Raw genomic sequence first — 26,320 nt, forward strand, 5'->3', positions numbered from 1 at the left:
TCGGCCCCGCCCTCAACCCTGGATGGGCGTGACCGGGCGGCCCCGCCCCCGCTGGCCCCTGTGCGGCAGGCTGGCCGAACGCCGCGGAGCGCGCAGGGATGCGCGAGGAGGCTACGACCCTCAGCCGCAGGGCGAGGCCTGGGGGGCGCATGGGGGACGCCACGCCCGCCCCGGGGAACTGCACAGGTGAGGGCCGAGGCCGCAGACCTCGAGCGGGGCTCTGCGCCCATTTCTCAGACGGGGAAGCTGAGGCGCGGGGGGCACAGCCCTGCGCGGGGGCGGTGGGTGCGGCACTGCCGCGGTGAGGCGCACAGTCGGAGGACAAACCTCCCCGACGCTCTCCGTCCGCCCAGCAGGCGCCCCAGCGGAGCCGAAGCCCAGCGGCAAGCGGCCAGAAACCAGGCGGCGGCGTCCAGCTGCCCGCCAACCCAGGTGCGCGCCTTTTCCCAGTGGGGGCCGCCTCAGTGCGGGGGATGTCGGTGTGACGGACGTGGGGAAATCGAAACTGGCCTCACCTAGGGAGGTGTTCTGGATCCTCAGCTAGCTCCCCAGCCCCACTTCACAGGCGGGGAAACTGAACCTGGGAGAGGGGAGTGACTGCTCAAGGTCCCGCTGCAGCCGAGCCTGTGGTGAGGCTCCGGGGTCTCCGGAAGGAGGGGTGGGCTGGCTGTTATCTTCAGTGTTTGATTTCGAGATTGTTTTGTAGGGGGTTCACCTTCCTGCCTTGCTCGGATAGGGGGATTGCAGCTGAAGCCCCGGATTCGAATGTCGGCCTTGCTCCATGAATGTGTCTAAAATCTAACCCTTTTAGAAACAAAGATAAAGCCGGACCTTGAGCCGCAGATGTTCCTGGAGACTCACGTTAGGGCACACTGTCTGCTCCCCTTTAAACCTCAGGGTCTTTGCACACCCGTGCCCCAGGCCAGGCGCTGAATTGCACAAGTGGAAGCTGGGCCTGAAAGAGCAGGCTGGCACAGGTCACACACACACACACACACACACACCCGGGATGCAGCCAGTCATGCTTAAAACAGTGACACCTGCCACCTTGGGGGGAATGCTGGCTTCCTCTCAGATGGGGAAACAGGCCCAGGGAAGTAAGTCACAAAGCAGAGGCATGTGGCTTGGTGGTGTGGAAGCTAAGACCTGATACTGCCCCTGGTGTGGTGGGGTCGGTTTATTTTCTTTGACTCCCTCGGGCAGCCTGATGCCCAATCCTGAATTTGGTGTTTTGCCCCGTGTGTGAAGAGGACAATGTGTGTGCAAGTTGTGCAGCACTGCCTGGGGAGGTGAGTGTCCACTGTGAGGTGGAGGGACTTGCCCAAGGTCAGCCAAGGACAGGGAAGGGGAGGCCCTGACTACATACAAAAGGCTGTTTGCAGAGGACTCTCCTGGGGGAAAGAGGGTCTCAGAATCCAGTTCCTGCCCTCTGGCCTGCCAAGCCTGGCCCCAGCCCTACTTCTGACCGGCTGCTGTTCAGCCTCCTCCCAGATGTGAGCCCTGTGGGTCCCAGCCTGTGAGTCCTTCCCAGGAACTTAGGGTTGGACCCCCACACACACAATGACCTGCGGTGCGTCTCTTTATCTCTGTGCCTCAGTTTCTCCATGTGCTAAGTGGTGGGCCCTGTATACCTGCCCCAGGCTTGTGGACAGGCCAGGGGGAGCCAGGGAGGGCCCAGTGCACCCACCCTTGCATGGTTCTGCTCCAAGGTAATGCTGACTCATCCACTCCTCTGCCCCATGGCCCCAGTCTCTTGGGCTCTGAAATGTGCACCCACCTCTCCTTGTGGGGCAGTGAAGTGATGGGTGTGGGGGTCTTTAGAGACAGTTTGGCACTGTGTAAAACACAGCAATGGGGTGGGTGTTTTTCCTGCAGTCTGTAAAATGGGCACATTATTCTGCTTTTCCTAGAGGAGGTATGAGAGTCCAGTCAGACACAGAGTCCTAGGATTCTCCCCTCATCTCCCGTGCACGATGACCGGGGAGAGGCAGGTGGGGGAAGGCCGGCTCAGAGCAAGGCCTTAAATTTTTATGGCCTTGCTCTGAATGGCTGACTGGGAGGCCACCCTCCCACTGCCCTTAGGCCCCTGGCCTGTCCCTGGCCCTGTTCCCAGGGCAGCTCCAGCACTCCCTGATGGAGGAGATTGTCCAGGAACACGGCCCTGCCAGAGGAAGACCAGTGGCCAGAGGTGACCCTCCCCCATGCCCCTGAAAGGGGGCAGCAGGAGGACTGCTGGGTGGGTGAGGACGTGCTCTGTGGACAGCCTCTTCGCTTCACTCCTGCCGCCCAGCCACTGGGCCAGCCCTGGGCCCATTTCATGGAGGAGACCAAAGCCCAGAGGGTGTAGGTGGGAATCTAAATGTGGCTTATGTGCCCCTAAGGCCCAGCTCTGGCCTCCCACCATGGTACAGGCAGAGCTGCTGGATGAACGAGGCTCCTTGGAGCCTCGATGTTCTCCCCTGAGAGATTTGGGGGGAATGGGGAAGTGCGCTCTTCCTGGTTTGGTTTGGAATTTACCTGGTTATGTTCTGGAGGAGAATATATATTCTGGGTGTGTGAGCTGACCTGCTGTCAGGGAAGTGCCTGGGAGACCCGGGTCTCCCAAGGGCCAGGCTTGCAGTAGCTCTGAACCCTGCACCTGCCTCAGGACACACGACCTGGGCATGGGCCTTCTGCATGTGGCTGTCCCCACTGCTGCGGTCTTGGGGGGTCCCACTCTCCATAGAGTACCTCTGTACACGTCACTCTTTAGTTTCTCTTTGAGAAATTCCTCCTGCGGTTTCCTCTTTCCACTTGGGGAAACTGAGACTCAGAACTGAGACTCAGAAGCGACTTTCTAGTCCCACAGGGACCCAGGCCCATAGTGGGCTGGTCCAGTGGCCTGCTTCCCCCCATCTCCCCACTGTACCTATTGTCCACAGTCACAGCCAGCATAAAAGGTAACTTATTTACCTGGTCTCAGCGGGTGAGGTCAGGGTTTGGGGGCCATGTTGGCTCCAGAAAGGAGGATGGGAGGGATGGTCCTGTGGTCCAAGGTTCCAGATAAAAGATTAACAAGCAAGGATTGTTCTCACCCACACTGGCCAGGCAGGCTGGGGGAGGCATGGGCTGGGAGGACAGGCTGTCTAGGTCAGGCCATGCACCCCCTGTGTGTTAGAGGTGGGAGAGAGCATTGCCTGGGGCTGGGGAGTGAGCTGGGAGTGTTGGGCGAACACTGATGGGCAGGTCTGCCTCTCTACTGTCCAGTGAGCCTATAGGGTTTGCTTTTGTTTTGTATCTTGCTTGCATCAAATCCATTCCCTTTGTTTTTTCTGTTGTTTTTCCTCTCCTCTGAGATTTATTTGTACATAGTAAAAAAGATAGTATCATGCAGGGTGCAGAGAAAAAAAATGCACCAGAGGTTGAGGGGTGCAGGGGTCCAGCCAAAGGAAGGCTGGGGAAGTGTAGCATCCAGTGTCTGAGGCGGGCCGCAAGTGGACGGGGCCAGGCAACAGGGCTGGAAGGAAAGGATAGCTGGGGTGGTCCCCTTTGGGGACCAGTCCTAGGAAGGGTATACAGGGGTAACTGGGTGTCTGTGAGGGTTTTCAGCAGGGTATGGAGGGGGTAGGATTTGCCTCTTAGACACCAAGTGTGGGGAGGGACTGTTGGGGGCCCAGCTAGGGGGTGCAGGGGTCTCCAGGCTGTGGAGGGTGCAGTGAGGAGTGTGAGCAGAGGCTGAGTTTGCAGTGGTTAGGGGATGTGGTCTCTGGAGCCAGCTGGTGGTTTCATGGAATACCCTTAGAAGATGGGTAGACTGAAGCCCTTGTAGTCCCTTGATGCTGTGCCACCTTCCTGCCCCATCTGGGCTACGTGTCACAAGTCCTGTAGAAAGGTCTGGTGGGGGCCCTGCCAGTGTACACCTGGGGCCTTCAAAAGTCTGTGGGCCTCAGTTTCCTCATCTGGAAAATGGGCCCAGCCCAAAGTGTTTGCTGGCCTTCCAGGCCCAGAGAAGGGATGCAGGCCATCCTGTTGGAGTCTGGCGGGTGGCGGGTAGGGGTGGCAGGTGCAGGTATCCTGGGTGCTGTGGACTTGGGGTGGGGGGTAGGATGAGGTATTGAGCCTCCTCCTAGGCGGCGTTCCTGAGCTCCCAGGCACAGGCTTAAGAGCTCCATCAGGTGGTCCCACTCCTGTCACCCCGGGGGGCAGGTCACCCTATTTTGCAGGCTGGGAAGATGAGTCTGAGCAAGGCAAGGACCAGGTCCAGGAACTGAGGCTAGAGGTGGTGGAGCAGAGTCAGACTTGGTGGAGAGGGGCTGGGTGGGGTTTGGGTTCCTAGCAGACCAGGCCCACTTGGCTTCTCTGCCTTCTCTCTGAGCCTGGTTGGGCTCTTGGATTACTGGGGGTTGAGCTCCTTGCCTCCCAGGTAGGGGAAAGGTCACTGCAAGGAGGGGGCCATGGGCAAGACTCATCCTCCCTCTACCCTTCCTTACCAGAGTTATTTCCTCTGACCTTTCATTTTCATTTTTAAAAGAAGAACCGTTCAAACAATACACTTATGCTAGGAGCAGGGGCTCCCTGCCTCTGATGGGCGTGAGACCCCTGTATTGGCTGGCTGGAAACGCAGAGTACGAGGCCTGGGGAGAGAGGCCATGACTGCATTTAAAGCCCTCCATTCCGAGTCTCTCAGAGGCCCCTCCTGTCCCTGGCCATGCAGAGTGCATAGTTAATGGGGCAGCGGCATTTTCGTTGGGCCTGTGCTTCAAATTTTCTTGTACCTTTCTCTTCAGTCTTCAGTTTGATGCACACCATGCAGGCATCTGCAGGTCAGTCTTGTTTCCTTTCTGTGGTGTCACCTCTCACCCTCCCACCTTGACGAGGCTCCAGGAGACAGGACAGGCTCTGGGCCTCTTGGGGTGAGGGGTTAGTTCTGTCTTTTAAGATGTGTGACCCCCTTGGGTGGTGAAATAGCCTGCAGTGCTGTGTCACGATGGGCACCCTTAACCATAGCGGAACCCAGCAGCAGCACAGGATGTGGCTGTTGACAGGCGAGCCCTTTCCCTACGACAGTGGTGGTTTCCTGGCTGGAGCTGGAGCTGCACATCATCTCAGTCAGCCCCTGTCCTGCCCTCTGCAGCATTTACCGGTGGGTCAGAGGACCAGACTGGTGACCCGGTTACCCAGCTGGATAAATGTGGTTTACACCCAGACATGTTTGGCTGCAGAACCAGCCTGCTGCCTCTGTTTCTGGAGCTTTTTCTCCTGTCTGTGACTCTCCATGTCAGGACCATTAGGTAGTGCAGGGTCTAGGCTGTGCTCTGGTTAGGGAGCTGGACAGCCACCCCTCATGGCTTGGCAGGCCAGCTGGGGCATATCAGGCAACCAGCAGTGACGCTTGAGGCGTTCTCCCCACATTAAAAATTTTTTCAAACATACCACAGAGTTGAAAGAATTTATAACCACACACCCCCCAGCTCTAGCCTACCCATAACTTTTCAGTAGGCCTGCTTCATCATATCTCTTGCCATCTCTTTGTCCCTCCCTCAGGCATCTTACTTTTTTGATAAAGTCCTAGTTGCATCTTTAAAAGATGAATACAAGTTTATCCCTTCCTCCTTTCATTCGCCAGGCACTGGTGCAGGTGCTGGGCAGACAAGTGTCCACAAAGCTGTCACCCTTGCTGATCCCCCCACAGGGGCCTCCCTTCTCTGAGGGCCATATGGGGCCCGGGAGAAAGAAGATGCTTAGCCATGGAAGAATGGAGAAGTAGCAGCTCTAAATTGGGGACTGGGAAGTGTTGGTTGCCCGGTGACCCTGGGGAAGGGGCCACGTGGCTGGCCTGTGGCTGCCCTGCTGTGTCTACCCAGTTCCAAAACCCCAGTCTGCTTCCTTGGTTGGAAGAACGGCACGTGTCCAAGTCCACGGATCCTGAAAAAGAAAAGAGGTTCTTCCTGGGGGAGTGTTGATCACAGCTTTCAACTGTTAGTTTGTTCATGCATTCATTCATGCATGCATTCATTCATTCCTGCTTTGGCACCTGTGGAGACAAAGCGTGGTGATGAATTAAGGGCCTATACTCTGGAATCAAAGTTGGCATCCCTCTGTACTACTGAGTACTAGGGGACCCAAGACCAGTGAAGGTAATCAGGAAATGTCCGATTGGAGGCTCAGGGTGGGTGCTGTGCCCTCCTTGCCCTGTCTCCCTGGGGCTCCCAGCTCAGGCTCCCCACCCCTTCCTGCCTGCAAGCACCTGCCTGTCCTCTGCTACAGGGCAGGACAGCCTCTCAGGTCCTCCCTGCTGTGCCCTCTGCCCCAGGGGTTATGCACCCCTTTCCCCACACCCTCACCAACCTGGTGGCCTGGTCTTTGTGATCTTGACCAAGCTAAGAAGCCAAAAGTAATAACTTAGGTTTCAAATCTGCATTTCTTTAATTGAAATAAATATTTCCCCTGAATTTTTTTTTTTTTTTTTTTTTTTACTGTTTGTCATTCTTTTAATGATGTTTCAGAACAAAGAAAATGTCACGCAGTTACGTGGGGTTTTTGTTTTAGTATAGGGCACAAGAAACATTAATGAACAGAAAATATTTTTACAGCCCCAAAATAGATCACTTAAAATATTTGCCAAGTTCATTCTTATGGGATTCATGTAGTTTTGTACTTAATATAACAGTTTACAGAGATGAAAAATTAAAATAGAGCTTTTTTATTAGAAAGACAATAGTACATAATTTAGCCCTTGCTAAAGGTATTCAAGAAGAAAGTGGAGATATTTTTATTTCCAGGTAATTGTCACATACAAGTCTCTATTCTCTACTTCTCCATTCTCTTTGCATCACTCTAGTGTGCCTGTCTCCTGATAATGCTCTGTGCATTTTCCCTCCTCTGTGTCTATCTGTGCCATGGCTTCTGGTGTCATTTCTTCTGTCCCACTCTTCACTGGGACTTCGCCGTGGCCGTCTTCTTATTTCTCTTGGCTTGTAACCACCATGACTTCTGCTTCGGCTTCTCCTACTCCTCTCATCCCTGCTCTGGCTCCTGCTGCCTCTCTCATTTCTTCCAGATCCTCTCTCCTCTGGACTCTGGTTATGGCTTCTGGGCTTTCTGTCAGAATCAGAATGCCTCCATTTGCTCTTCTCCCCAGAACTCTCTTGTTTTAAAAACCTAGGCTTTTCCTTGTTACTGTGACTGCTAGAACGTTCTTCATCAAGTTTTCTCTTCTTAGACTTGTCCGTCTCTCCAGAACCACTGTTGTAATTCCCTGAATGCTTGTTTTTCTTTCTTTTCTTCTTCTGTTTTTTTTCTTTTTTTGGTGTTACGCGGGCCTCTCACTGTTGTGGCCTCTCCCGTTGCGGAGCACAGGCTCCGGACGCGCAGGCTCAGCGGCCATGGCTCACGGGCCCAGCTGCTCCGCGGCGTGTGGGATCTTCCCAGATTGGGGAATGAACCCGTGTCCCCTGCATCAGCAGGCGGGACTGTCAACCACTGTGCCAGGAGGGAAGCCCTCTGTATTTTTTTTTTTTCCTTTGTTGTCACTCTCACTGCTGCTTTCTGAAGTGCCACCAGAGGAGGAAGAGGAAGAGGAGGAGGATTTGTTTTTATGTTTTTTGTGTTTACTTCTGCTCTTCTGAAGCTTTTTCTCTTTTCTGCCTTTTCTCTTTTTCTTTTCTTTTCTTCTCAAGTCGATCCAATTTCCTGAGAAGTTTCTGTTTTTGTTTGGTTGCGAGTGACTTTAAAAATTCGACTTCTGGATCTTCTTCACCCTCACTTGCAACATATTCCTGTGATGGATCATTTGCGGTCAAGTTTCTCCCCAGTACGTTTCGTTTCAGTGCAAACCCACTGTTTCTCATCTCCGCTTAGCTCCAAGGGGTGCATCGATGGTCCTGAGCCATCAATGGGAACTGAACTTGCATTAATTCCCGAAAGACCAAACAAAGGACATTCTCGATCTGGATTGACATGACCCCATTTGTGACATTTAATGCACCTCACATTTCGAACCTGAATACCAAAGGGCTGATCTCTGACGTTCATGTCATCTTTGGCATATTTTTCTCGTGGGGCCCCTTTTTGCCATTCAAATTTGTATTCAGTCTCTCCTTCTGTTTCTTCTTCCTCTTTGTTTTCTTTTTTAGCCCCTGGTGGAGCCTCATACATGAAATTAAGGCCATTCTTCACACATTCATCTCCCATAAGCAATCTATTATCATATGATTCTTGTTCTTTAAGATATTGTTGCGTTAATTCTTCTTGTTTCTTCTTATCATATGATATTTTCTGTTCTGCCATCCATACTTTTTTGATGTTGGATTTGGAGGCAGGATGAAAGTCCTTCTTGCACATGAAATTGGCGAAGGATTTTCCCATTTTGGAGCCTGAGCTGGGGAAGGCAGCCGCTAGATCTCTCCCCTGAATCTTTTAACAGCTTTATTGAGGTATAATTCATGTGCCATACAATTCACACCTTTAAATTGTACATTTAAAGTGTACAATTTGATGTATATTCACAATTTTTAGTATATTCACAGATACGTGCAACCATCACCACACTCAATTTTAGGACATTTTCATCACCCCAGAAGGAAGCCCTGCATCCCTTAGACCCTTCGAGGTCACCTCCCAAGTCCCCCTCTCCCTGATCTGCTTTCTGTCTCTGGATTTGCCTATTGTAGACATTTCATATGAGTGGAATCATACAATATGTGGTTTTCTGGTAGCTGGCTTCATTCACTGAGCATAGTGTTTTGAAGGTTCATCCATGTAGCATGTCAGTTCTTCACTCCTTTTTATTTCCAGAAGTAGTCCATTGTATGGGTGGACCATATCTTATTTATCCATTTATCAGTTGATGGACATTTAGGTGGGTTCTACTTTTTGGCTATTATGAATATTGTTGCTGTGAACATTTGTGTACAAGTTTTCATGTAGATGTGTTTTCCTTTCCCTTGGGTATATTGCTAGGAGGGGCATTGCTGCATCATTTGGAAATACTCTGCGAAACTGTTGGAGAAACTGCAAAACGGCTGCCCCTTTTACATTCCCAGCTGCAGTGTGTGAGGGCTCCAGTTTCTCCACATTCTTGGTACACCAGTTATCATCTGTTTTGGTTTTTTTTAATGTCTTTTTCATGGCGGATGTGAAAAAGTACCTCCCTGTGCATTTAATTTGCATTTCCCTGAAGCTAATGACGTTGAGCATCTTTTCATGTGCTTATTGGTGGCCATTGGTATATCTTTAGAGAAGTGTCTGTTCATATCTTTTGCCCATTTATAAATTGGGTTGTCTTTTTATAATTCAGTATAATAATTTATACATTCTAAATACAGTCCCTTATCCGATAGATGATTTGTAGATATTTTCTCCCACTCTGTAGGTTGTCTTTTCACTTTCTTGATAGTATCCTTTGAAACACAAATTTTTTCATTTTAATGGAGTCCAGTTTATCTGTTTCTTTTGTTGTTTGTCTTTTGGTATCATTGAGAAACCATTGCCTAATCCAAGGTCAGGAAGATTTACTTCTATGTTTTCTTCTAAGAGTTTTTTTAATAGTTTTATCTGTTATATTGAGGTCTTTGACTCATTTTAAGTTAATTTTGGTATATGATGTAAGGAGAGCTCCAACTTTCTTCTTTTGCATGTAAGTATTGTTTTCCTGGCACCAATTGTTGAAAAACTATTCTCTTCCCATTCAGTTGTCTTGGCACCCTTGTTGAAAATCAGTTGATTGTAAATATGAGTTTATTTCTGGAGTCTAAAGCCTTGCATTGGACTATATGTCTCTCTTTATGCCAGTGCCGCTGTTGTCATCACTGTAGCTTTGTGGTAGAATTTGAAATAAGGAAGTACAAGTCCTCCAACTTTGTTCTTCTTTTTCAAGATTGCTGTTTGGGCTATTCTAGGTCTTTTTGCATTTCCTTATGAACTGTAGGATCAGCTTGTAAATTTCTTCACAGGTAGCAGCTAGGATCTGTTAGGGGTCATGTTGAATCTGTAGATGAGCAGAGGAGCATTGCCATCTTAAACCATGTTAAGTCTTCTGACCCATGAGTATGTGATGTATTTCCATTTATTTAGGTCTTCTTTAATTTCTCTCAACAATGCTTTGTAGTTTTCAGAGTTTAAGTTTTGCACTTCTTTTGTTAAATTTATTCCTAAGTAATTTATTCTTTTTGATGCTCTTGTAAATGGAATTGTCTTATTAATTGCATTTTTAGTTTGCTCATTGCCACTGTACTGAAATAACAATGGATTTTTGTGTGTTGATCTTGTATCCTGCCAGCTCGCTGCGCTCATTTATTAGTTCCTGTAGATTTTTAGCAGATTCCTAGGGATTTTCTCGATACAGGATCATGTCATTTAATAGAGAAGTTTTGCTGCTTCCTTTCTGATGCGGATGCTGTTTAATTTTCTTAATTAATTGCTCTGCCCCCTGGTTTGGGGCTATTTCCATATTTTTCTTTTCTAACTTAACCATTTTTTGTGTTGTGATTTTTGTCATGTCTTACGTAAGTGCTGTTTATGTAGGAAAGATGCTCTGTTACATGTATGTTGCAAATACCCACACTCCCTTGTTCTGCTGTTAATTAGGAATCTTAAGCTCTGCGTCAGTCCTGTCTGCGGGTGCCCTCTCTATCTGTGGGTGTTGAGCAGGTCAGCCACCACTCCAGGCTTGGTTGCTCATGTTAAAATGACGATAATAACAATTTCTTCCCTGCTGTCCTCTGCAGATGATTGAGTGCTGCGTGAGGTCAGGAACTGGGGTCCTTCTTAACCAGATGTTTCTATCGGACCTGCGTTGCCGTTGTTAGTGTGACACTAATGATGGACATCTGCAGACAGGGAAGCCTGAATCCTCCCAGATGTGCAGTTTACATGGCAGCCGTGGCCCAGCACACTTCCACCCCACCACCCTCAGCGTGTCATCCAGCCTTGCTCTGCGTCAGTTTCCCCATCTGTGAGATGGAGGTGGATGGTCTTCCTCATATGGCTGAAATACAGTGAAGTATCCATGAGGTGCCCAGCGTTGTCTGTGCTGTTCGAATGTCAGCCCCCCATCTCTGCTAGGTACACAAACCACAAGGACCACCCAGGCTCACACCCCTCCCCCCAGCATTTCAGCCTGGTGAGGCACCCCCCAGGTTCTTGGTAGGGCAGAGCTGGGGGGGCTTGGCCAATCTCAGCCAAACGCTGTCCCTCAGTGTCACCGCCCACAGCGAGGGTCCAGGAGCCTTAGCCTCCAAGGGCAGAATGCAAGACTGAGGCTGAAGCCTGGCTCTGCCACTGCCCTGTTAACACCCTCACCCTAAGTGGGGTAGGGCCAATGGGGCCATGCAAGGGGTGGCTCGACCTCATTGAGCCTCAGTTTCCCCTCTGGGCAGGGCTGGCTGTGCACAGACATGTGAAGCACTATCACGGGGTGTGTGAGTGCATGTGTGTGGCCCTCCTGAGTGACAGCTGCTGCCCTTGGGCAGTTCCGGGTGTCCTCTGTCCCCACAGCCTATGTGAAATGGGGTACCATGCATTCCACAGTGCATCCCCCTCATGGGTGCTTCCAGGTGGATGTGGATTTTGGAGGACTCTCCAGCCCACTACAGATATTCTGGGTATATATTTTGAAAACAGAGCCCACACAGTTTGCTGGTGAATTGGTTGTGGATTGAGAAAAAGAATCCAGGTAGGTTCCGAGTTTGGGGGCTGGAGCAAGTAAAGGATGGAGGGCATAGTGGCTAACATCAAAGTTAGAATGGGGCAGGCCAGGTGATGAGCAGGTTGGCCAGTGCAGGAGCTTGGCTGGATGTGGCAGGCCGAGTGGGCTTTTGGACATCCGTGCCTGGTGCCCAGGGGACAGTCCTAGCTGGAGGTATCCCGTGGAGGACAGGGGAAGGGTTGTCTTGGGTTGGTGTGGAATAATGGGGTCCTTAGCCTGGGCAGTGCCAGCCTCTGTCCGAATCCCCACCACTGCTCCCACCTAGGCCTCGGATGTGTGGAGGGAGTTGGACACAGACGCTGCCTCTGGTCAGTCTCCCTTTTGTCTGAGACTCACTGCTTTATACACTAGTAGTATACAGTGCTAAAAATCAGAAAGTTCCAGAAAAGCAGGAGGAAGAGCCTCTTGCACTCAGGCACCAGGAGGTGTGCTCCAGAACATCGGTAGCAGCTTCATTCCGTATTCTTGAACACCGGAAACAACTCACACACCCATCAGCAGGAACAGGGAAGCAAACAAGGGCATCCATGCAACGGGACTCAGCTCCACCATAAATATGGACAGCTGCCAACACACGCAGCACGGCACCTCTCCCGTCATTGTGCTAAGCAAGGGAAGCCAGACACAAGGGACACGTGATGTATCTGTCACACGCGTGTGTGGAGACGGTAGGCCCAGAGCCTCCTTGTGTGGTTCCACATCTCTACCCTACAACATAGGAGCTGTGTGACTTCAGGAAGTGATTAAACCACCCTGTACCTCAGTTTGCTTTCCTGTCAAGTGGGGAGGTATTTTGTGGATTGATGAGTTAATGCACGTACAGCGTTTGGAACAGCGTCCAGCACAGTAAATTCTACGTGCCAGCTGTTGGCATTGTTACAATTTTATTAAAATGCTTGTGATTCCCACGTTATCCAGAGTGCCTCTGTGTCCTTATATAAGGACATCATTGTAACACTTTAGGATAGCATTGCTGGCATTCATGTCAGATGTACTTTGATTAACTGTACTGATCCCCACAGCTGGAGATGTGGGTGTAGACAAACATCCTGGTATAGAAATCCTGGCAGCAGATGCATAACTACTTCTTTGGCTCAATTCTCAGATGTATACACAGCATAAAGCTCTTAATACACTTTACCAGACTCTGTCCAGAAAGGTTTGGATCTGTGCCCCCACCAGCAAGTCTGAGGGGAGTGGCTCCCAGGCCCTTGCTAACTTCACACGTTTTTTTTTTTTTTCTCCTTTTTGCCAAGTGGAGGAGTGAAAGATTAGCTCTCATTTGAATTAGTGTTTCTTCAGTTACTATGAGGGCAAGCATTTTCTCATGTCTGTTGGCTACTTGTATCTCGTGATTTGCTTGTTCACACACCAGTCCATTCTGCTTTACTTGGATGTTCAACTTTTATTGACGTGTAAGATCTCTTTATAAATTAAGGGTGTTGAACCTTTGCCCTATGTTTTCCAAATACCTTTTCCTAATTTTTTCATCTGAGTTTGTTTGTTTTTCAGTTATTAGGGAGTAACAAAAGTTTTTGTGTTTTACTTTTAATGAAACCACATCTGTTGATCTCTCTCCTTTTTTTCCCCCTTGATTCTGCCTTTTGAGCTGCACTTGGGTAATAATTGTCCTTTTGCTTTTATTGTCTTTAGATGTGTGTTTCTTTTATCAACACCATGGTCTTCAGAGCATCTAGATTTCACTTAATGTAGGGATTAGCTCCACTTCTGTTCCCAAGCCACTAGTCACACGGACGCCACTTCCAATTGTCTGGGTGGCTGTGTGAGCTTCTCCAGAGCATCGTGTGGTCATTGGGTCAATGATGCCTGTCCCAGGTGAGGGCTCCTGCCAAGCCCCTGCCCTCCAGGGTGAGGTCCTCACTCTGTCTCTCCTCTCTTCTCTCCTAGGCATGTGTGTGCAAGTGCAGCCACCCCTGCAGGGCACCTTCCAAGTACTTCGTGGGAACGGTACTTCTGTGGGGACTGTCATCGTGTTCCACTGCCCCTCGGGCCACCAGATGGTGGGGTCTGGCCTCCTCACCTGTGTCTGGAAGGGGAGCATTGCTGAGTGGTCTTCAGAGACCCCCATGTGCAAGAGTGAGGCCCATTCCCTCTGAGCCGCACCCAGCTCAGCAGCGACCCCTGGTGGGGGGTTGCTGATTTTGTCACATGGATGGTGTGGGTGTCCACAGAGAAAGTTCCATGGGCGTCTGTGTAGGGTCCTGTTCCCAGTGCTGGTGGTCCCTTGGGGCTCCATGTCAGCAGTGTAGACTCAAATCCTAGCAGCTGCTCCAAATTCTAGCTCTGCCACTGACTCGGCCTGTCATCTCCAAGAGGTTACTTGTGCTGTCTGAGCTAGTACTTCATCTGTTAAGAAGAAAACTACGTTCTTTCAAACACACATGCAGCAAACATTAATAGGATGTTTCGTGCGCCAAGAATTCTAGAACTGGGGAATAGGATTGCTTGGCCATGGGGCCCCAGTCTGGGGGAGGAGATGGTTTTCTAGTTGTATTTGTTATACAGGATGTTAAAGGATAATACCCAGCACAGCATTTTCCAAAGTGAGGATACATATATTGTGTTAATGTGTATTGTGCATTGAAAAGGGCTCTATAGTCAATATAATTTGGAAAAGCCCGGGTTAATAGACTGCAGGACTTCTCAGAGCCTTTAAAATACTCATGTGGTGGTTGAATCTCTGAGAAGGAGAGTGTCTGTTAGGATTAGACTCCAAGAGATAGAAAACCCAAGATAATGGGGGCTATGAGAGCTTTCTCTTGCCCATGGCCCTCAGGATGGGCAGTCCTAGCCTTGTATGGTACCCCATGGTGGGGACCCAAGTCCTTCCCATTTTATGGCTCTGTTAGGCATGATCTCAACTGCATGATCCAGGCAGTTGTTACAGGATGAGTTGCAGGGCAAGGAAGGCTCTTAGAAGTTGTCCCACACTCCTCCACCCTGTTCACCACTGGCCAGAGTATGGTCATGTGACCACATGTAGCTGCAAGGGAAGCTGTGAGATGTAGTCTTCAGTCTGGACGGCCAGTGTCCAGCTAGGGCTGGGGGACTAGGGACTGGGGAGCGTGATCAGTGTCCACTACAGGGGAGAGTATGCAGTGTTGTTCAAATTAGCATCCTGGGCCTTGATTCCCAAGAACATCATTTAGAACCTGATAGAAGTAGTTCTTGGTACATAGCTAGTTCTTGGTCACACAGCTGATAATGTGCCAAAGGCCCTTTGACCCCAAACACTGGCATTTTTCTTGCTTTTGCACCTTCCTGGAAAGTGACCCGAGAAAGCACCTAGGCCCCCGTAGGTTTTTACCCACTTGAGGCATTGTGAAAATAGACTGTGTGTTGTCTGCTGTCCTCTGGTCTCAGGGGCCCAGTCTGCAGTGGGTGGGAGCCAAGGGGACTATCATCACTGAACTCGCTGTCAGAGCTTCCCCCAGTGTGCCAGCAAAAACTCCTACACACCCTCCAAAACCCTGCTCAAACACCCCCTTCTTGGGGGGCAATCTTGCCTGATAGCCCCACTCCCTACAACAATTTGCACAGACCTTCACCTCAGCTGCCAGCGCCTCCCTGCCTCCCCCATGGAACAGGGCTCCCTGAGGGCAGGCTGGGCCCAAGAGCTGGACTTGTCTCACTCGCAGCTGTGCCTCCCTATGAAACCTTCGGCTTCAAGGTGGCCGTGATCTCCTCCATCGTCAGCTGTGCCGTCATCATGCTCATGTCCATGGCCTTCCTCACCTGCTGCCTCATGAAGTGTGTGAAGAGGAGTGAGCAGCGGCGATCCAACAGGTACAGTGACCTGGCACTGCCGCAGGGCACCTGCAAGTCACTCTGAGGCTCCTGGGCGTGTCAGGGAGCGGGGCTGCTGGGATCTTGGCATCTTGCTGTTCACAGAGCATTGAGGCCGTGGAGGGCACATGGCTCACTCGCTTGGTCTTCCATAAGACAGGTGACAGGTACACAGGGGATTGTCTCATTCTGCAGACTGTGCACACACGCAGTATATGCTCTGCTCTGTGTGGACATGAAGGGCTGACTACACGACGGTTAACTAGGGCCTGCAGGTGGAGTCTGGCCCACCTCTACTTTCCTTCACGGAAACCTATCCTTTTATTCTTTTTGCTATTTTTAAAATTGTGGTAAAATATTTACAATATAAAAGTTACCATTTTAACCATCTTTAAGTGCACAATTCAGGATCATTAGTTACACTCACAGTGTTGTGCCACCATCAGCTTGATTCATCTCAAGAACTTTCCACTGCCTGTCTTTGTAAGTATAGTTTTCCTGACATTTACTCATCATCCATGACTGCTCTCTCCCTACAGCAGCAGAGCTGAGTAATTGCTCAGGAACTGTATGGCCCTAAAGTACTATCGGCCTTGCAGAGGCTTGCAGGTGGTGTCCTGGACACACGTGCACCTGAATGTCCTTCCCCCATCTCTCTCCAGGGCGGCCCAGCTGTGGTTCCAGCTGAGAGACGAGGACTTAGAGACAGTACAGGCCGCCTGCCTCGGCCTCAAGGGCCTCAACAACAAACGCAGCATCAGTGGCGAGTCCAGGATCCAGCCCATCCAGGCTCACGACAACCACAGCTTCACCACGTGGGCATGGGCAGAGCAACGGGGCGGTGGGGCAGTGGTGAGGGCAGGGAGGCCCCAGCATGCTGCGAGCCCAGGCTCACCAGGGCCTCAACTCCCATCCCTAAGACAGGGGCTGATGGTCCTTCTAGTACCCGTGTCTGACCCTGCACCCTAGTGCCTAAAGTTGCCCTCCACCCTGTTTCTTTATCTTGTCACCCCTTGTCTAGAGAAGGAAGCTTCTGGACACGAGTATTACCCTTCACCAGGACCCACGGTGCCCTGTCAGCTTGGTCTCTCCTCCCATCTCCCTCCCTGCTCCTCTGTCTCTCAGTTTCTGTCTCTTCTTGTCTCTCTTTAAAAACACACACACACACTTTTTATGAACCAATACAAGGACATTTCTTACATACTTCCTTTTGACTCAAGGAGTCTAATCTTGGCTGAACACGGACTGCAGATAGAACATCTCCCAGGGTTGTTGCTAGCTTTGAGTGAGCACCCTCTGACCCCAGGATCCCAGGGCTGCCCGGTTTCTGGGCTCCTTAAATGGGGCAGGATATTTGTCTTGGGCAGCATTGCCTTTTGCGGACTCTAGGCCAGTGGTCTCCTACAGACACCGTGTTCTGGACTGTCTTGACATTCCCTCATGACTGCACTCGGGCAGCGTTTCTCACGTGGGTGCCCCATGGGCAGTGCTGGTGTGAATCACAGGTATGGGTCAGGCTGTCGCCCTGCAGGCACGAGGACTGGGCGCTCTTGACTGAGATGAGTCCATTGTCAGGAGATGAAGAAGGGACCCTGCTAAGGGTCACTCTGCTGCCCCCATGACGTCTGACCTGTGGCCTTAGCATCCAGCCAGAATCGGTTTTGGGCCCTGAGGTTTACAGAATAATGATTTTAATTCTGTTGCGATTCTGTTATTCCCTCTATGAGGAATGAAAATGAGTTCTGTTTTTTCCTTCCTTTCCTTCTCATTTTGTTTTGTTGTTTTGGTATCACTCTGAACTCATAGGTAATCTTTTCTCAAACTTTATTATGGGGAAATTTCACGAATACACGAAGCAGAGAGAATAGTGTAACAGGTTTCTTGTCCCCGTCTGCTAACCTCAGGGGTCACCGTTCCCCTGCGTCATCTGGACCTATGCTTCCTATGGGCTCCAGTCCTTTCTTGGTTGGAGCCCTGTTGTGCTGCGTCCTGATCATGCCCTTTATTCTCCAAGTGCCTCCTCTCTGCACAGATGTTCTGGCCCATTTAGTGCTTTCTCTGCCCCGCCCTGGCGTTGCAGAGGCAGTCTGCTCATTTCCTCAGCCTGTCCCCACAGGAACCTCCCAGGGAACCAAGTGCTTGCCCCTGGCCTGACGCCTCACTGTGTGACAACTGCTCATGCCTCGTTTTCCTCCCTTGTACAGTGAGGATTATGGCAGGGCTCACTTCCTGGCCCTGTTGAGGTGATACAAGTCAATGGCCTTGACTGGGCCCAGAGTACAGATTCAGTGAGTGCCAGCCATTGTTGTTAATTCTGCTCTTGATCCTGGTGTGCACGTGAGGAAACTGAGGCGCTGGAGGTGGTGGCCTGTGCAGGCGTGGCGAGGGTCTGTCTGGTCCCATGTCCACACTCAATGTACCGGGCCTAGCTGACTCCTGGAGTGGCGAGGCCTGTGGGAAGGAATTGGTTTCCTACCTCCTTCCCTTGAGCTTTTGACACACATTAGGCCTAGGTCATGATGGCCATGGCAGAAATGCCGCCTTGCGCCCTTTCCACCTGCCTTGACTTGTCATTGTGTTGCCATGGTGGTCTGAGGCCCCTGGAGCTATGCTCCAGATACCTCACCTGCTGTGCTCAGGTTTGGGTAAATGCTTGTGCTTAGAGCTGTTTTTCTTTTTTGAGATGACATTTTGGGGCAATCCTAGGAACAGACTGTTTAGGCCAAGTAGTCCGAATATTTTTATTACCAAATTCTTTCTCCAGGAACCTGGCGCTAGTTGAGCCATTTTTACACCTATACTGTCACTGAGTGTTAATGATTTGTTTTCCATCGCTTACTTAGCAGGGGTGAGTTACATAGGTGGTTTTCATCAGCATTTCTTTAACATTGAGAAAGAGTGTTTTCTCCATACCTTTGCTTAGCAGTTGCATTGCTGGTTTTAGTCACTTTCACTTTGCTCTGCTGAATCTCCTGCTGATGTCTTTTCTCATAAATAGTGGAAGCTCTGTGTACATTATGGAAGAGACCCTTACCTGTCAGTTGGCTGCAAGCACTTTCCTTTTTGTTTCAGTTGTGTTGGGGTTGTCTTGCTAGCGCACATCCTTTTCATATAGTCACGTTTCCTTGGCAGGTTTGGAATTTTCTGCATTGCCCGCTGCCCTGTGGCACCCTCTCCCCATTATAGACCTGTGACACACTGTCTTGTGTCTCAGTTGGGAAACCCCAATGGAATAGGGGAAGGAATTGCTGCCTCTCAGGATGTGCCATCCTAGGCAAGGCCCAGATACCCCAGGTCTCCCACTGATTGGTGGTGAAATCGTCTTTAGTAAGGTGAGGTTTGCCCCTTGACCTTACTTTTATTTCATAAACACTTCCCAGCACTCACATTATGCCAGGCACTGTTCTTAGCTTTTCCAAATATTACCTGTTCTAACCATGGGAGTGGACACTATTTTTATCCCATTTTAAGAAACTTGTCTAGAATCACATAACTACTAAGCATGAAGCTAGGTTTGAACTCAGGCTCTGTGGCTCCAAAGTCCATGGACTTGCTCACTAAGCTGACTTTCCTCTCCACTAATTAATTGATTCATTCACATATTCATTGAACCAACAGATAATTTAAGTCCTACTACTGCCTAGAGCTTTTCTGAGAACTAGGTGTGGGTGGCAACATAGATCTGGGAAAGCTTCCTGGAAGAAGTGATGCCTGAGGTGAACAGATTAGGAGAGCCTATACTGGGGGGGAAGGAGAGAGACAGCATCTTAAGGGGAGGAAGCAGCCAGGCAGCCTCAGGAAGTAAAGTCCAGTGTAAACGGGAGATGGGAGCAGGGCCAGGTGGACAACGGTGGGGCCAGGGTTTTCTCAGCCTGGAGAATGGGTGGGTTTGTGGCTTGGGGGCTAGGGGAGGCCACTAGGGAACTGAAGATATGGAAGGTGGGAGATCTGGTCCCAGACTCAGAGGAGAGCCTGGCAAGTGCGAGGGTGTCCTCCAGAATGTTCCTGGGGCCCCAGTGTCCCTTCTCTGCCTAGGGCATCCTGGTGCATATAGTTTACACACACTCTGAATAAGCTCCCTTCCTCTACAAAGCCCCAGGAAGCCCCTTCCCACCCTTGGAAGGTGGGTGTGATGCTCCTTGAGTCATCCCCCTTGTATGAGTGAGGGGCCTGAGGCCCAGGGAGGGGCACCGATGGAGGGGCCTCCTTGGGTGCAAGGCAAGAGGAAACGGGGGCCCTCATCTAGGGGCAGCAGTCTATCCCAGGCCTGCTGAAGATCAGGGCCAGGGTACCCTGCATGGTGGCAGAGTTGGGGTTAAATAGGGCCCCCGCTCTGCCCCCAGGCTCACACCTCCTCTTCCTGCAGAGACCTTGGCGAGGGGACCAGAGAGCTGGCCAGCATGGCCCGAGGCATTGACAAGGACCCCTGGACCCCCAGTGGTCCCACCAGCTCACCACGTGCCCAGGTGATGGTGCATACAGCGAACCCAGGGCAGATGCTGCCTGCCTCCAGGCCAACCGTGGGAATGCTCAGACAGCCTGCAGCCTATGTCCCGGGGTGACTAAGGTGGAGGCCAGAGCCCACAGTGGGAGGGCCAGGCTGACCCCACCAGCCGGCCACTGCATCTCAACATGTGTCCAGCTCAAGACTGGTCAGTGAAATCAGCTTCCGGGTTTAGGGATTCCCTCAGGGCACTGAGCTGGGGACCCTATTTGGGGGGTGTCTGTCCCAGGGGAGCCCAGCTGTAGTGGTTTTTATAGATAGGCTTCCTTGAAACCACTGCTGAGGTTCGCAGAACCAGCTGCAGCCTCCCTCTAGTCAGGTTCCTTTGAAGAGACCGGGGGACATTTTAAGCACGTCTAGTTTTGCATAGCAGAGTGGGAAGGTGGCAGCAGGTTTCTCAACAATTACAGCTGGCTGCTTTGTATCTATAAGCAGGGACCCAGCTGGGGTGCTGCATCTATTATCTGTAAAGTTGTGGTAAGGGGTATGAAATAAACAATACTTTGAAAAACAGCAAGGGTAAAAATCACTGTCTCAATTTTCAGTCCCTGCATAATGAAAACCTCAAGTGTAGTAGCATAAAACTATAGTTCCTTCTTATTACAGCTCGGGGTTCCAGGTTTGCCGGGCTCTACTGGGCAGTGCTCACTGGGGCTTCTCCCATGTGGTTGTGGGCAGCTGGTGGCACGCACTGGGTCATATCCAAGGCTGGCTGGGTTGCTGCCAGATGTCAGCCGAGACCTCATGGGGTGGTGGCCGCCTCAAGTGGCCTGGACCTCCTCACATCATGGCATTCCACAGTGAGAGTCCCGAGTGCAAATCTTACCTGTCAGGGCCTCAGAAGTCACCCTGGGTCACTACTGCTGCATTCCATTGAACGAGGGGAGGCAGCTGGACTCCACTTCTCTCCTGGGCCAGTTGAAATCTGACTTCCAGCCTTCTGAGATTTGGGGTGTGATCTCTGGCCATTGAGAAACCTCACTGATGTTTGCCCTCTGAACTTTCCTGCTTCCTGGAGGCCCTGCAGCCACGTTGGGGCCATGAGGGGTGGAGCCTGACAAAGAAGAGCTGGTGGTCCTCGGGAGCCTGTGCTACCCTGAAGCCACGTTTGTCATGGTTTCCATCACTAACAAATACATCTTGATACAGGCCACACAGGACAGTCCATCTGTCCTCTGATTCACTTGGGAAGCCCCCAGCAGGGGGCGCTTGGGTGGTTTCACATTTTCAGCTGCCACACTGGTACCAACATCCTTTCTGTTCTGGGATACTTTTCCATCAGGTGGGTTCCACAGTGGAACTGTGAGGCCAGAGGGAGTGTGTGGTGCTCCGGTCGGTGGTGGGGAGGTCACGTGTGCGGACACTGGGTGGGTAAGCTCAGACCCAGCCCTCAACCAGACAATGCAGCATTCACGCTGTGGGGGTCCCTGGTAGACTCAGGCCCTCTCCAGCTTTTCTGGGAGTGGCAAGCAGTGGCCCTCAACTATATGCCTCCAAGGGGCCTGTGGGCTCAACTTTATGGGGCCAGGCAGGGGTGGAAGGTTCACCCCGATCCTGCAGGGTGTGATCTTGATGCGTGTGGATGCTGTCAGAAACCGCTAGGCTCCTTACGGGGCTTCAGCAACACTGGGCAAGATTCTGAGTTCCTGTCATAAGTGCTAACTCCACCAGGCCCTCTCCATGCCCTTATCAGAATGAGGTGATGGGAGGCTTGCCATGAGGGTTTGGGGGTGCCTTCAACAGGAGGTGTGTGTTTTGTCCCAGGTACCTAACCTTGGGCTACTGGAGCAGAGGACAGGAGGATTGGGGTGAAGTGGTGCAAAGGGGATGGCCCCATCCTGCTCCAACTCCCAATAGCTGAGAGTTACAGGGATAGGTGTCCAGATGGCCACAAGGTGCTACAGGGGCAGGAAGGAAGGGACATGGTGCCCAGCTGGAAAGGGTGCAGGCTGGACATCAAAGCCATTGCTCAGGAGAGCTGTGGGGCATGAGGCCTCTGTGGTGCAGCATGCTGGGCCCTGACCCCATCTATACCATGGCCAGGAGTCTCAGCTGGACTGGGAGACATGCCTGCCAAGGAGCAGGAAGAGAGCTACGTTCTCTCACAGGCATTTCAGAGCAGAGGGACTTCACTCAGCACCAGAGGAGAAGGGGGAGGGGGAGCCAGCCCCAAATCTCCCCTAAAACCAATTCTAGCTTGTACTAGGAAGAGAGAGGAGTGAACACCTTTTCTTGCTGTTTCTCAAAATGCCAAGCTTACCCCCACCGATGGGCCTTAGCACCTGCTGTGCCCCCTCCCTTGCAGGCCACATGACTCACTCCCACACTTGCCTTCTTAGCTCAAGAAACATTAACCACTGTTGTTATATCATTCAGGATAGGCGAGGCTGTGCTGCTGAAACAAACAACTCCTGTTTCAGTCAGCTCAGGCAGCTGTAACAAATAGCACAGGCTGGGCAATGTAAACAATAGAGATTTATATCACAGTTCTGGAGGCTGGAAGTCCTAGATCAAAGTGCTGGCTGATTTGTTTTCTGGTGAGGGCTTTCTTACTGGCTTGCAGATGGCCACCTTCTTGCTATGTCCTCACATGGTCTTGGAGCATGTACAGAGAGAGGGAGAGGGAAAGAGTGCTCTCTGGTGTCTCTTCTTAGGAGGACACTAATCCTATGGGATCAGAACCCCACCCTTAGGACCTCATTTTACTCTAACTACCTCCTTAAATGCCCATCTCCGAATATAGCCAACACTGGAAGTTAGGGCTTCCAGTCCATAGCAACCCCCTAAGTCTCAGGGGCTCAGACAACATCATTTATTCCTTGTTCACATTGTGTGTCCAGTTCAATCAGCAGGGGCTCTGCTCAGTGGAGTCGTAGTGCCTCACCGGTGGAGCAGCCCCTTTCCAACTTGCACCTCCACAGTCTCCAGGAAGGGGAGGGGATGCTGGAGCCTCTTCGACCAGCAATGCAATCCTCTGGCCTGGAGGGGACACACCTCACTTCTGTGCAAGACACATCAACAAGACTGACCTCAGGGGCCAGGAGAGTGACTCTCCTGAGTGTGCAGAAGGAGAGGGAACAGGCAGGTGAGAACAACACCAGGACTACCATATCATCCCGCATCAGCTCTTTCACATACAGTGCTGGTGAGTCCCATGGTTTTCAATTGCTATGACAGCTAATTTATCAGAGAAATACCAATCAGACCTAAATATTGGAACAGTGCCATTCTTGCCCCCAGAAGTAGCTGTGCAGAATCAGCCTAAGATGTCACAAGGGAGACTTCATTACCCAGCAGTTGGGGCACAGCATTTGGGAAAAAATTGTACCTCATGTGTCATTTCCTCAACAATGTGGTTACCTATGTGTCCCATTTATCCACTGCTGGATAGTGAGTCATCCCAACACTCAGTGGCTTTAAACTGTGGCCACCATGTTGTCATCTCTCCTGGTTCTGTGGGTTCTTGCGGGCATGCCTCCCCCACAGCTGCAGTTAGCAGAGTCCAGGGCTGGAATCTTCTAGAGGTGACCACTCACACAGCTAATAGTTGAAACTAGTTGTTTGGGACCTCAGCTGGGGCTCTAGATGGAAACACCACATGTAGCCTGAGTATTCTTCAAGCGTGGTGGCTGGGATTCAAGGGTAGACATCCCAGAAACAGGAAGTAGGGGCTGTTGGTTTCCTATGGCCTGGGCCCAGACTATTGCCATGCAGTCCAAGATTTAGATATGCTCACACTTCTTGAAGTCAGTGTGCCAGAGAAGAACTCTCCATTCTACCTCTCTCCCTCGCCTTCCCCTGGCCCAAAACCCCAGCCCCACCTTCTCTCAGATCCCATAACCAATCCTGCAGCAGTTCTTTTGGTTCAGCCTCCAAATTCAACAGGAACACACCCCATCTCCAACCTCCACAACCACCACTCTGGTTCTAGCCTCCTCCTCTCACCTGAACCATTCCAGTAGTCTCCTCCTGGTTGCCCCTTGGTCTCCCTTCCTCCATTCAAGCCCCATCCTCCTGGCCCCAGAGTCAGTTCCCATACAGCTACCAGAGGGTTACTTTTATTTTTTTTAATTGTGGTAAAAAATACATAACATAAAATTTACTATCTTAGCCTTTTTTTTTTTTTTTTTTTTTGAGGTACGCTAGCCTCTTACTGCTGTGGCCTCTCCCGTTGCGGAGCACAGGCTCCGGACGCGCAGGCTCAGCGGCCATGGCTCACGGGCCCAGCCGCTCCGTGGCATGTGGGATCCTCCCAGACCGGGGCACGAACCCGTGTCCCCTGTATCGGCAGGCGGACTCTCAACCACTGCGCCACCAGGGAAGCCCCTATCTTAGCCATTTTTAAGTGTAAAGTTCAGTGGCATTAAGCACATTCACGTTGTTGTGCTACTATCACCACCATCCATACCCAGACCTTTTTCATCTTCCCAAACAGAAACTCTGTTCCCATTAAACACTAACTCCTCCACCCCTCCCTCAACCCCTGGCACCCACCGTTCGACTACTCTAGGTACCCCATATAAGTGGAATCACATATTATTTGTCCTTTTGTGACTAGCTTATTTTGAGGTAGGAGGTGGACAGCCCCTGGGCTGAGCAGCTGGGGTTTGTCAAGTGGAGTAAACTGGAGCTTTGTTTTCCTTGACACTCCAAGGACAAAGTTAATGGCAGGAGCTGGGCTCTGCTGAGTAAAGAGATAAGATAACCACATGTATCACTCCTGAGGGCAAGGAAACCTCCCCAACTGCACCTGCACAGGAAGGCTCCTTGAGGGTTAAAAAGGGAGGGGGCGTTATCCAATAATAGGTGTTGTCAAACCTTCCTTTAGCCTTTGCGCTGGAATCCATCTTGGCAAAAAGATGTGCATGCATGTCAGGAAGGTCCCCAAGGTCAGATGTGGTAAAAGAAGCGAGATAATTGGCCAGAGGAGAAAAAGACCCAGAAGAACTGCCCCCATATAAATGATTTAACCACTTCTTTACTTTGCTCCTCCTCATTAGGGGGGATGCCCACCCCCTTTTTCTCCAGGTGTGTATTTCTGCTTTGCTTCTGTCTAAATAAACTGCTTCTGTGTCAGCAGACACATCACTGCTGTCTCTCTGAGAACAATTTCATTCAGTCTTTTGTGTTCTGAGTGAAACCAAGAAGTACCCTGTGGGGCTCCTGGGCATAGAAGCCTTTTTGTCCCCCATTTCTTGTAGGCAAGACCCCAGCCTCCATTACCTTTCCTGAGTTCCAAAGGGCAGATTCAAACAGTTGCTAATCAAAGAAGGAGCAGCCAACAAACCACCTGAGGCAAGACTAGACCAGAGAAACCCTACAAGATTTAGGAGTTCTAGGGCTTCCCTGGTGGCGCAGTGGTTGAGAGTCCGCCTGCCGATGCAGGGGACACGGGTTCGTGCCCCGGTCCGGGAAGATCCCACATGCAGCGGAGCGGCTGGGCCCGTGAGCCATGGCTGCTGAGCCCGCGCGTCCAGAGCCTGTGCTCCACAACGGGAGAGGCCACAACAGTGAGAGGCCCACGTACCGCAAAAAAAAAAAAAAAAAAAAAAAAAAAAGATTAAGGAGATGTACCACCTGAGATGAGATTAAGGGAGTGCAAGCCCTGCACACACCCTATTCTTGTCCAGCAACCCCACCCTTGAACTATTACTATAAAACCCTTCATCAAATCCTCCCGGGTTGGGACACATAGTTTTTTGAGGCAGGAGCCCCTTTGTCCCTCTTTGCCTGGCAAAGCAATAAAGCTATTCTTTTCTACTTCACCCAAAACTCTGTCTCCGAGATTTGATTCAGCACTGGTGCAGAGAGGCCAAGCTTTCGGCATCATGAGCACCCAGTTTCCAATGTGGTAGGGTGTTTCCCCACACATCCAACAAGCAATTCTCCAGACACTGAAACAAGAGGGAAGGGGGCAGGGCACAACCTTTGAAAGAATGACATAGCTCAAGAACATGACAAACTGAATAGAACCAAATGGGTCCAAGATGGTGGTTAAGTCGACTTCCACTAGACCTTGAGCCTCAGTATATGCTCACTGTAACACATCAGCAAGCTAAATGACACACCCACAGGGGCCATGACAGTTCCAAGATCGACCATAAGGATCAAAAAGTGGGCAGTGGCCCAATTCCTGGAAATCCCCACCCCTTCCCCAAAATAGCTGGAATACTCCTCCCACTCATTAGCCTATGAAATTACCCACCCCTATAAAAACTGAGAGCCCCATACCCTGGTGCCTTTCTCACCTTCTGAGATGGCCCACACTCTGTGGAGTATGTTTCTCTCTAAATAAATCTACTTCTTACCTAACACTTTGTCTC

At 50.9% G+C, this 26,320-nt stretch overlaps 2 protein-coding genes across 18 annotated transcripts; one reads left to right on the forward strand and one right to left on the reverse strand.

Annotated features, from left to right (window-relative positions):
• The first annotated feature begins 20 nt into the window (after nucleotides 1-20).
• SUSD3 (sushi domain containing 3) lies at nucleotides 21-25,564 on the forward strand. Of its 17 annotated transcripts, none has more exons than XM_033413595.2 (6): nucleotides 88-186; nucleotides 357-432; nucleotides 13,595-13,783; nucleotides 15,346-15,493; nucleotides 16,156-16,308; nucleotides 19,860-25,564. In XM_033413595.2, exons 3-6 carry the CDS (start codon nucleotides 13,597-13,599, stop codon nucleotides 20,053-20,055), a joined length of 684 nt encoding a protein of 227 aa, XP_033269486.1. In that variant the 5' UTR covers nucleotides 88-186; nucleotides 357-432; nucleotides 13,595-13,596; the 3' UTR covers nucleotides 20,056-25,564. The 17 variants fall into 17 exon arrangements, with proteins under 17 accessions (XP_049567489.1, XP_012393804.1, XP_012393812.1 ...); XM_049711531.1 differs by having other exon boundaries at nucleotides 93-186; nucleotides 354-432; XM_049711529.1 differs by lacking the exon at nucleotides 357-432 and adding an exon at nucleotides 10,707-10,976 and having other exon boundaries at nucleotides 104-186.
• Nucleotides 6,432-8,400, reverse strand: LOC117198211 (corepressor interacting with RBPJ 1-like). The gene is given in 4 exon segments (XM_049711543.1): nucleotides 6,432-7,279; nucleotides 7,480-7,642; nucleotides 7,644-7,836; nucleotides 7,838-8,400. Coding segments are annotated over 4 exon segments (1,362 nt in total). The 5' UTR covers nucleotides 8,347-8,400; the 3' UTR covers nucleotides 6,432-6,782.
• Nucleotides 25,565-26,320: the final 756 nt, after the last annotated feature.

Source organism: Orcinus orca, chromosome 6 (assembly GCF_937001465.1).
Source record: "Orcinus orca chromosome 6, mOrcOrc1.1, whole genome shotgun sequence".
NCBI classification, from domain to species: domain Eukaryota; kingdom Metazoa; phylum Chordata; class Mammalia; order Artiodactyla; family Delphinidae; genus Orcinus; species Orcinus orca.

What these genes read in the sequence shown, in the direction of transcription:
- SUSD3 (XM_012538350.3), top strand. Translation starts at nt 99, where the DNA reads ATGCGCGAGGAGGCTACGACCCTCAGCCGCAGGGCGAGGCCTGGGGGG. An exon ending in CGCCCCGGGGAACTGCACAG is followed by an intron (nt 187 to 13,594) that starts GTGAGGGCCGAG and finishes CTTCTCTCCTAG; the next exon opens with GCATGTGTGTGCAAGTGCAG. An exon ending in AGAGACCCCCATGTGCAAGA is followed by an intron (nt 13,784 to 15,345) that starts GTGAGGCCCATT and finishes TCTCACTCGCAG; the next exon opens with CTGTGCCTCCCTATGAAACC.